Source organism: Clavelina lepadiformis, chromosome 3 (genome assembly GCF_947623445.1).
Source record: "Clavelina lepadiformis chromosome 3, kaClaLepa1.1, whole genome shotgun sequence".
Taxonomy (NCBI): domain Eukaryota; kingdom Metazoa; phylum Chordata; class Ascidiacea; order Aplousobranchia; family Clavelinidae; genus Clavelina; species Clavelina lepadiformis.
The window spans coordinates 9,336,364-9,347,256 of NC_135242.1; the positions used below are offsets into that span (position 1 = coordinate 9,336,364).

Sequence of the window (10,893 nt, forward strand, 5' to 3'; positions counted from 1 at the left end):
TCTGATTAAGGATAAAAAGAGGATCATTGTGAAAACTGTAAATGCAGTTGAGGACTGAGATAAAACAGTAGGTTGTTTATCACGCTTATGAAGTTTTATATTTTTTGCAAATCACCATTAACAGCATTGTACAAATTGGATGTTACAAACTTTTGTCAGTAGCGAAGCTAAAGATGTACCGACACGTTACACCAATTTACATCTTGTTTGACAACACACATATTGAAAAATTTACACATAAAAAATTTATGGTAATTTATTGTCACTGTCCTGTTACATAGTTGGCACAAAATTGATAGAAAAATTTGAAAAAGATGGGAAAAGTGGTCATAATATCTGAAGACTGGTCATAGTACAGTCATCTCCCGGTTAAGTACGCAACTTGATCCTGAGTAGTTTGTGGGAACTTATGTGGTAGGTGCGTACTTAGCAGTTATGCAGCCACCTAGTGAAGGTATGCGTGCGGCCATGCACCCTTTATGCGTGGCCAACGCGTGTGTGAATGCGTGTACCCAATACACAAGTTTTGCATTTATTACGTCATTCACGATGCGTTACCCATGTTCATTCATTCGTAAAAAGTTTTCTGTTGTGTGGTTTTGTATGCAATTCTTTTCTGCTAGCGTACAGTACAGCACAAGTAATTTGTTGGGTACAATTTTCTCGTTCGCATGATGTCAGGTAAAGGTAAGCGTTTAAGTGAATCCCAAAGATTGGAAGTCATCGCCAAGCTGTGTGTGCCGTCCGCTCCGAGTAAAAGAAGTCTCGCAAGAGAGTATGGCGTGAGTGAAGCTGCTATCCGAAAGATTTTGAAAAACCGGGAAGTTATTCGAAAGCGTTCTGCTTTGATGTCTGAGGAGACAAAAGACAAACGTTTCGAGCATCCGTTGGTCGGTTTTCTGAGCTGGAAGATATTCTATATCTTTGGATTGATAGCATGCGCCGTGCAAGTCTTCCTGTTCCCCCCTCACTGGTCTTTGCAAAAGCAAAACAAATCGCTCAACAATTATCGATATCAGAAGATGATTTTCAAGCGTCGTGGCAGTGGCTTAGCCGATTCAGAGCACATCGAGGATTGCAGAAAGTTCTTCTTCATGGTGAAGGAAGCTGAAGTGGACAATTTTGCGCTGTTTTAAGTCTATGGATATTTCGATTGACAAATACGAGCTAGAAGGATTTATGCATGTTGATGACGAGAATAATGAAGAGTATTCACAGTCGATTTTGGGTGACGTAAATGAGGTGTTGGAAACGATGCAGACTGAAAATGATGACACTGACGATGAGGCTGGCCCAAGCAACGATTATGCACCTGTCGAAAACAGCATCGTTTTTCATGGCTTTGAACAACTTTACAACAAAGTGCTTGAAGTTGAGGATCAGTTGCTGTGTCCTGCCTTACAAGATCAAGCAGGAGGTGCTTACGATAATCTCAAAAGCACTTTTGAATGCTTTCAGCGAAAACTGAGACAGGTGACGTTGGAAGCCAAGCAAAAAGGAATGCAAAATATGCATCAGATGACTTTGCACGACATGTTTAAGCAGTGAACTATTGTTAAGTTAACGTTTAACTTTTCCTGACATCCAGTTAATGTGCTTGCTGTTTAAAATAAATAAATTTTTGAAAAAGTTGAACCCAGAATTTGTGAAGAATTTTTGCGTACTTATCTGGGATGCGAACTTAAACGGGTGCGTACTTAACCGGGAGATGACTGTAAATGGAAAATTTTATATGGCGATATTCGGCACTACACCAAAATGGTCGTAAAGCAGGTGGTCATATTAGATGGATTCTACTGTAGTTATATAAAGTATCTTTTTGAGTGCATTGCAACTATACAGCTTGAAACTTGAATATATTTAAGGTTTTTAGATTTCATTGCAAGTAAAAAATGCTATCGGCAAGTTTTAACTTTTGATTTTATTGATACCCTACTTTTTGATGTTGTTACGACACAAAATGCAGGGCCTGCAGCATCTCCAAGCACGATATCCGGCAGACCCATACTTGAAATCTATGAAGGTTAACAGCATTTTTTGAAGATGTTCCCACATTTATTACAATGCGTTATAAAATAAAACATTTTTCTTGCATTGTTGGTAAAGTTACGGTGTTCTACTGCACCTATGCTCAGCTAGGATATAACGAAGAAGTGATCTGGAGCCCTTCACAACAGAGTGTTATGCAAAAGGAAATAAGAGTAATCGTGTGCCAAGGCATGTTTAGTTCATTGTTGAAAAAGCATGCTGAAATCAGTAATATTAACAATATATGCATATATCGACATTGATTTGGAATTATGCTTCTTCAATAATTGTGTTTGTATTAATCAGGCTTCCCTAAACGTGTCAAGAAATATTAATAACTTTCATACGATTTCCTGTTTTGTGTTTGTGCCATGTCTTGCCGCATCGCTTTTATGTTTATTGCATTATAGCATCCTTTTTTTTGAAATGTTCGTTTCAGCTAGTAGAAACTCCCACTGCTGTTTATTATGATTGTTCTAGCCCAGCTATGCCCAACTGAAATACCTTAGTGGGCCAATAATTACATCAGTAGTTCAATTGGAGTCGCACATTGCCACCATGAATAACTTACACTACTAACCACACACCGTACCAACAACATGCACAATAATGGACGTTATAACGCTCATTCAATTTGTACTTGAATAAAATAATTAATTATCAACAGCACACTTTCATACATATTTTGTACACTTTACCTGTAATACCACGATACCAACACCAGGGCCGCACAAAACCTTCAAAAGTTTCGCATGCGGGCTACTGGTTGAACATAGCTGTTCTAGCCCAAATGTTATTCTGCTAGAAACTAAATTACATGAACGGCATATTATGTTGTCTCCCTCCAATGTACATTATATGTTTTTAGTTGTTGAAGAACCAGTGTCAAAGGCTTACTGATGTCAGTTAATCTGGACAGAAATTTTTGAAAATTTGAAAATTGACAGTTGATCAAGTTTTTTCTTTACTTTAGCTATGTAGGAGTTCAAGCTTTATCTCTGCAATCAAGTATACTAATATTAATAACTTGGATGACTGCTGTATATAAAAGGACATATTATAAGACTTTCTGGGTCATATGTGATCGTGTAAGGTACCTTGTTGCCTTTACCAATCAATGGTAAACCAGTAAATAAAATAAGTAAGGTTATCTTGAGTCATCCTACATCCACAGAAATGTAAAGTATGAAAATGTAAATTTTGTACCAATAGTATAAATGTGAACAGCAGAATATCTAAAAAATTTATTAGTTAATTCCATGCAATTGCTCCTGTGTTTAGATTCATGATCCAATTCCTAGGTAAATCAAATCAAATTATTTTTCATATTTATACAGTCAATAGTGTATTATGAACAATCCTGTTCCTGGAAGTTGTGGTTATCCTATCATCAGTGATAAGACATTAGAATTTGTGAAGTAAGTTTTTTACTGCTGGATGATATCATATGCACAATAATGTTTTGTACATACAGTTCGATGATAATTTGTATCACATACAAATTGAACTTAAATTATTTTGCATTTTTAGTGACCCACAGAAATTCATTCAAAGCAAAATAACACAACATTCAAGTAGAATATTTCAAGCACGTTTTCTGAATAACCGCACTGTGTTTGTGTGCTCCCCAGCCCTAATAAAAGAACTTTTGATTGGTGAATATTTGACTTATTTATTGTTATCAGATAATTTCATTTGTTCAATGATTTCTTTTTTGCATAAAATGGCAAATAGCTGTATAAAACATTGTATATATTAATATATATATGTATGTAATAATTTTGTTATTTAAACAATTTTGTTGTTTAAGGTGTCTCTGTTATAATGTTATTTACATTAATAACATCTTTGGAATTATATGTTATAGACAAAGCCCACAACTTTGAATATGGTTACAATCAGAGTTCTTTGCGTGGGTTGTATGGTGACTCGATACTGTTTGAAACTTTTGAAGATGCAATGTATTTGCGAAGTTGTATGATGCCAGTTTTTAAAGATCCACAGAAGTATCAACTAAAGATTGACAAGTATTATTATGTTATACAAAGCATAATATTATAACTTATTGCAGACTCTCTGTCTTACAACTGGGTTGCATCCCAAGCAACCACTTTTATCCCAAATTTGTTCATAAGTTTGTGATTTACATTTATGTAGGGTTTCGTACTGCAGTAGTAGTATACCCTACGCATAGAGTGAAAAATTCAGTATGTTGTACTGCAAGGTTATTAAACATTTCTGCATTATGTACATAGCAAAATAGAATTGTTGTTTCATTCGAAAGACACAGTAGAAAAAAGATTTCTGATTGGTGATGAGTTAGGCTTCAAGTTTATTTTTGTGCAACTCTTTGTCTGCAAACTGAAGTGCAATTTCATACCAGTCAATTCATAGTCAACCAAAACAAGTTGAAAATTTACACCCTTACGACTCAGATTTTTTTGTTGTAGTATATTTGATATAGAGTTTCATAATCGAACCAAAACAAAAAAACAATTCAGTGTTCTAGCTCAATCATAGGTAGGTTTCAAGATAAAAAACCCTACAATTTCTGCCACCAGATGGAGCCCTTTTTGGCATGTAGCATCCACAGCTAACATCACTAAAAATTAGAAGGTTTTAATTCTTGCCTATGGTCTCTTTATTAATTAATAATATTTTATATTAATATAAAATTTAATATAACAAGAACAATGTTTCCTCCTGAAAATTCATGATTCAACACTGAATGTTCGAAGGTCCAGCTCTTAGTGTGGGCACTGCAATCAAAAACATTTTTACCTAGTGCCATAATTTTTTACCTAGATATCATATATTCGTTTCACAATTGATCTCACACTCAGACGGGATCACGACATATGGCCGTGAACAAACTCACCGGCGACAACTGGTAGTGGACAACTGACCGGCAACAAATTGGCCGGCGATGAAATTAACCGTGACGTAAACTGGCCGGCGATGAAATTAACCGTCGATAAATTGGCCGGCGATCAAATTAACCGGCCACAAATTGGCCGTCAAAAGGTCAAAATTCTAATTCACTATCTAGTCGCTATCTAGTCACTATCCAATTTAGTATGTGTATTGCAGTCAAGGTTGCCACTCGTAGAGTTTTTTGGCCCCTTGTAGGGTGTAGGGTGACCCTACGGGTTTTTCACCTTTATTCATAGATTTCCTATTGTTACATGCATTTTCCCGGTCTAGACGAGTTGTTTGATGAGATTATGAAACAATGCGTTGTAGCCTATCTCATGTAGTAACAATGGACTCATTGCAATAACAATGGACACTTTAGTTAAGTAAATTGTCAGATTGAAGCTGTACGTCAGGACTCTCACGGTCAATTTACCTCCCGGTCAATTTTCATTCCGGTAAGTCTGTTCCCGGTTAGTTTGTTCGCGGTCAATTTACATCACAGTCAGTTTGTTCGCGGTCAATTTACGTCACGTTCAGTTGTCCCCGGTGAGTTTGTTCGCGGTCATTTTCCCGCGGCCATATGTCGTGGAACCCACTCAGACATGATGTTAAATATTTTTAGCGTAATATGTAAATTTTTTATTAAGCCATTTGTAAACACTCTATTTCTTCCAAAGGCTGCGTATAATAAGTTGAGAAAATAAATGTTTGTTTTATGCACTTCTGTGATCTTTTATACAGTATAGAACCCTGTCAATCTTTTCTTAACACCAACAATTAGCACTTTGATTATAAAAAAAATGCACAATATGCTAATAGAATTCTAGACTTTCAAAATTATCGGTTATTTTTCAACCACAATGACAGTCAACTCATTGTGGTAGCATACTACTTTAGTAATTCATATTTCTATACTGTATAGCTAAGGTGCTATTGCTGTTGTAACAATTTTGGCTTTAGAAGATCACAAATACCAACAAATATAAACGTATGAAATAATCATTTATTTTTCTTAACTTGTCATACGCAGCTTTCTAAAAATTTACATATTATGCAAAGAAAAATTAACATCATATCTTAGTTTGAATTTGACTGTGCGAAGTTAAAGTTTAAAAAGATTGAATTATATGATATCTAGGCAAAACAATGAAATTAAATTTATTTTTATTACAGTGCCCACGTTACAATCTGGGCCTGGGAACATTCAGCAATACGTCATGAATTTTCAAAGGGGACATTGTTGTTAATCATTTTTTTCAATATAAAGAACATAACCAAGAATTGAGTCCTGCCAATTTTCAGCAATTTGCTATAAAATCTGCGGATGCTAGAAGCATAAAAATAAAAAGGGGCTCCCTCAAGTAGATAAAATGCCAAAATTTTGAGGGTTTATATCTTAAAACCCAGTTAAGCCAGAATGCTGAAATATTTTGTTTTGTGTGAATTCTTCTAACCTATAACATACAAAAACACAAAAATCTGAGAGTTAAGGGTGGTTGATATTGTATGGAATGCCCCGTAGCTTTTTACCCTATTTTATTAGTTTCAATGCCTCCTTATTATCCATACATGAAGTATTAAGAAAAAAGCATATCATTTTGAAAATGCATTTGCATTTATTTACAAATGTAGCATTTATGTTATTTAATATTTGTATTCATAAATGTAAATGTTTATATGTTCTGAACGTTTGGAAGTTCTAGTGTGTCTGTGTTGTATTTGTCTTGCATCATGTGTATCGCTGAGTTTGTAATTTTTCTCAGCTAGAACCAAATTTTCCTAATTTCTCTCAATTATTAAAATAACAATTAAAATATTTGTATTGTGCAGGTTGTGCATTCCTTTCATTGACTCCTTACACACATAGTAAGTATAGAATTTAGTTCTATAAACATAGATGATTGCTTTTTTTAGAGTAGTTTTTTATTGACTGTGTTTTTTCTAAAGTTTTTAAGTGCTCAAATGAACAACTCGATAAATGTCATAAACAGTCAGTCATGAACATAATCGTAAAGCTAAACTGAATGCATTGCACTGTGATTGTATCGAAGCAATTTTTTTATTATGCAATTTGTTTCAGCAAAGACGGCGTCCACATCTATACAAAATTTAAATCATTGATGACAACGCTCTGCCTGCAACTTTTTCTTGGTCTTGATCCGGACTTGCCCAGTAAACTCTCGCAAGTGATTTCAGAGCTGGCAACTCAACATTGGCATGGTGCAGAAAATAGGATATAACCACTTTGTGCAACTTACATTTGAATTACATTTCTAACACTATGTTGTACATAACATGGCTTTGAATTTGCAATGTCACTCATTTTCTCTTAAAGAACTTTGGTTTTTAGCCTTCACTGGGCAGTTTGGACATAATTTTTTTTGATTGACGAATCTTAAACAGACTCTTAATTTTTTGAAAACAAAAAATTGCTTTAAATCCATTTTCCCTCTATATTTAAACAAATAAGAGGCAGATTAAGCTAATCAAAAAATGCTTGGTCTAAAACTCGTAATTTTTTGCAATTTCAACCGACACAACAGGATGCAGAAAATGCAGTTTTCTAACAGAATGAAGTCAATAATTCGAATTGGCCCAATGCCCTTTAATAATGGATGGTCTTAGTTTTTTAAGAAAAGTCCAGAACATTTTGTAATAAAAACGGCTGTGATGATAGCCCATGTTCCCAATCTCTATCAAGTTAAGATTATTGCATTTCAGGAATCACATCTGTGCCAATTAGCATAAAGTTTGGAGATCAACAATCAACATACAGTATAGCGGTTCAAGCAAAAGCAAAGCTTCTGGAACATATTCGAGAAATATTGAAAAATGATGCAACTAAAATGCCACAAGAAGATAATTCCAGTAAACGAAACGGTAGAAAAATTTCTGCTGCGATCACACCATTGTTGTCCTTTTCAGTTAATTTTAAAGAGCAAATGCGGTGACGAATGATCGTGTGCTAAGCATTTAAACAAACTTGAATAATAGTATGGGTTTAGTCTGCTTTTTTAGTGTTAACAAATCTATAAAATAACAATAGCAAATATTAGAGATATACATTCAAGTATTTGATTCTACACGTAAATTAATGAATATGAATTAAAGTTTTGTAACAATTGCTTTCAATATGCGTTAGGTGGCGCTACTGTACTTGAGGAAATAAAGAAAGCGCCGTTTCCCAATGACCAGGGCCTGGAGCAACATCTTCTTCTCTTTGTTTCCGCCATTATCCCGAAAGCTTTTGCGTCAATCATCACATCCTTTATAACAGCTATGGCGGGCGACGAAAACGTACAGTTTTTATTCCTGCTGATTTCGTCCAATCGTGCTACATTTCTTAGAACAGTTTTATATATATCGCTGCTAGCGCTTCTAATTATGCTTCTAATGCGATATGCTTACGTCATAGAAAGAACGGCGCGAACAGGCACGAACGAATCCGCAATTTCTGAAGCATGTGCTTCTGGAAGTAGAGCGTTTGTGGCCGCCGTTATTCGGTGGAAGGAGATTAACCAAGAAAGACACGGTGCTCGGCAATCACAAAATTCCCAAGGTTGATAATTACCTTCTTTAAAACTCTGTGATTTATAGTTGATTTCATTGTTCCATTTTACCAACGTTTCGGTACTTTTTCAGGATTATGCTGTTTTCTACATCTGTATTTCGGCCCATCGTGATCCAGCCATTTTTCCGGAACCGGACAGATTTTTTCCAGAGCGTTGGAGTGGAAGGTAATAACAGTTCTAAGTAGGTTGAAGTGGTTACCGTCAGGTGATTTTATGCGGTTAGTGTTATCCTTATCTTTTTTGAGTCAAAAAGAACCGCCCATTTTTGCCCGTGGCGTATTGTCTTAGTTTGTTATTATTTGCTGAATATGAAAGTCAGCTTGGAGATAACTTGATTTGTAATGGCAAATCTTCTCAGTAATCCGGGCGTGCCCTTTACGCAATTTGTGATTATTGAACAACACAATATTGTGTGTGTGTTTATAGTAATGCCATCCATCAAGATCTAGTTTTCTGTTTTGGAGCTGGCGCAAGAAGTTGCATTGGAACAGAGTTTATTCAACGAATTTTAATCAACATCGCTCAGCAATTACTGAACAGATATGATTGGCGATTTACGACAGATACGCAGAATTTGACTTACAAAATTTTACCTATCGCGCGACCTATTGAAGAGCCTAAAGTTATCTTTCATATCACGCCTCATCATTGTGACTAGATATACTGTGTACCGCACCTTTAACACTTCATGCAATTTTACCTCCTTTGCGCCGTTTTATTTGTCCACAGTTAGTCATGGACTTAGTTGGCTTTCGGCGATAATATTTTACCAAAATAATTGCTTATGCAATCTAAGTGCTTCATGGTGATCATGTGGCTTTATCGATTTATGAGTTCTATTGCCGCCTGATGATTTAAAACTTAGTTCTATAATTGTTTAGATGCGTAAGAGCCTGACTCATGTAAGGTTAATTTTTAGATTTATATAGCTTTTTATTTTTATTACTGTGTGACTAAATTGGTTTTGCCATTTACGTTCTGGTGTGCGTAACTGTAACGCAACGATTTGCGTGGACACTTGAAGTGCTTGGACAAAATTCTTTTAGATTATAAATCTGAAGTGGCTTTAATCCCAGGTACTTGTTGTATGTATCCGACTTTTGAACGTAATCTCACCTTGTTACAGGCTTGGTAAAATTGCCCTAGGGGCAACTTAGTTATGTAGATCGGCAAAATATACACAATGAACTACTTGTGCATGTGTTTAACCTTTGTTGGCATTGCTGGACCAATAGCGACTAAAAGCGATGTCAACCTTTTAACTGTAACTGGACAAATATCGTCTTACTAAAAACAAAACACGAAATATAAGAAAACAGGAAATATTTTGCGCTGAGTCAACTACTTTACATATTTCAGACCCTTCAAATTTTAAGATAAAAGGTATTTTGAGTTTCTGAATATTGTTTTGATCCATTCCGAGGATTGTTTTTCTATAACTACCCTGATGATAAAAAAATGTGGAATTTTGTTGTGTCGCTTGTTCAACTTAAACATGATCAGGGTTGAAATCGCATCGTTACTATCATATGTTTCTTGTATCAAATATATGGTCAATATATCGTTTTTAACATGGTTTGCATTATTCAGTACGACGATTTTTGTCTGCGTTTGAAGTTTTGAATTCAGAAACCAGCACTTATTTCAATTGGGTTTGATATCGGCTTTGCACCTTGCCATTATTTTACCATTAATGTGATTATATTTCTCTGCTTCAAGTGCATTGCAGTAAATTGCTTTCAGTATTATGTACTATTTTGAAAAGGACACATTTCTCTTATTTACCAGTATATACTTCATACCGTATCACGCGTATAGTTTTCGTGATATCGTTATGCCATTCTGGCGGTATTGTTGTCGGCAACATTTTGTTCCCGCTCCACTACACTCGTCTATATATTGCAAATAATCTTGATAAATTGATTCGTGTAAATTCATTCCTGTTCACACTTCTGTGTGCAAAACTATGACGTTTAGTGCCTGCGCATACTGCGTAATTTAGATCACTGTTTCATTTAGCTTCAGGCTATAATGTCGACCTACGATGCATCGAACACAGCTGTTTGCTTTGTCAGCGTTTGTGAAAAACATTACATTGTAAATTCTTTTTTTAATATTTTCGATTATTGAGAATTAAAATCGAGTTTTCGACGACCTTGCTTCTTTAAGTGGTTAATGATAGCTATAATTGTGTATGGAATGGATCATGATACATTTCGTTTTCTAGTAAAAGCTACAACCAAGTCGTTAGGCGATTATATTTGTTTTCCACACAATACAGCATACCGACCGAACCAAGCAAGTGGGTAAGACGCCTGAAAAAGCTTTCAATGTGATTTATTATTCCTGCATTGACTTCCTCTTCAACACGATGCCC

The 10,893-nt window shown here is 35.3% G+C and overlaps 1 protein-coding gene across 3 annotated transcripts; it reads left to right on the forward strand.

The window, feature by feature from the left end:
- The first annotated feature begins 1,720 nt into the window (after positions 1–1,720).
- Positions 1,721–10,670, forward strand: LOC143448796 (uncharacterized). Of its 3 annotated transcripts, none has more exons than XM_076948674.1 (11): positions 1,721–3,148; positions 3,366–3,446; positions 3,559–3,683; positions 3,896–4,055; positions 6,775–6,810; positions 7,025–7,164; positions 7,666–7,824; positions 8,087–8,241; positions 8,360–8,503; positions 8,587–8,681; positions 8,943–10,670. In XM_076948674.1, exons 2-11 carry the CDS (start codon positions 3,379–3,381, stop codon positions 9,172–9,174), a joined length of 1,314 nt encoding a protein of 437 aa, XP_076804789.1. In that variant the 5' UTR covers positions 1,721–3,148; positions 3,366–3,378; the 3' UTR covers positions 9,175–10,670. The 3 variants fall into 3 exon arrangements, with proteins under 3 accessions (XP_076804789.1, XP_076804790.1, XP_076804788.1); XM_076948675.1 differs by having other exon boundaries at positions 3,008–3,121; XM_076948673.1 differs by lacking the exon at positions 1,721–3,148 and having other exon boundaries at positions 3,251–3,446.
- The last annotated feature ends 223 nt before the right edge of the window (positions 10,671–10,893 follow it).

Excerpts from the sequence above, each read along its gene's own strand:
- LOC143448796 (XM_076948674.1), top strand. The coding sequence starts at position 3,379 with ATGAACAATCCTGTTCCTGGAAGTTGTGGTTATCCTATCATCAGTGAT. Across the intron at positions 7,165-7,665 it reads GGCAACTCAACATTGGCATG|GAATCACATCTGTGCCAATT; the intron begins GTGCAGAAAATA and ends ATTGCATTTCAG. Across the intron at positions 7,825-8,086 it reads TAATTCCAGTAAACGAAACG|GTGGCGCTACTGTACTTGAG; the intron begins GTAGAAAAATTT and ends AATATGCGTTAG.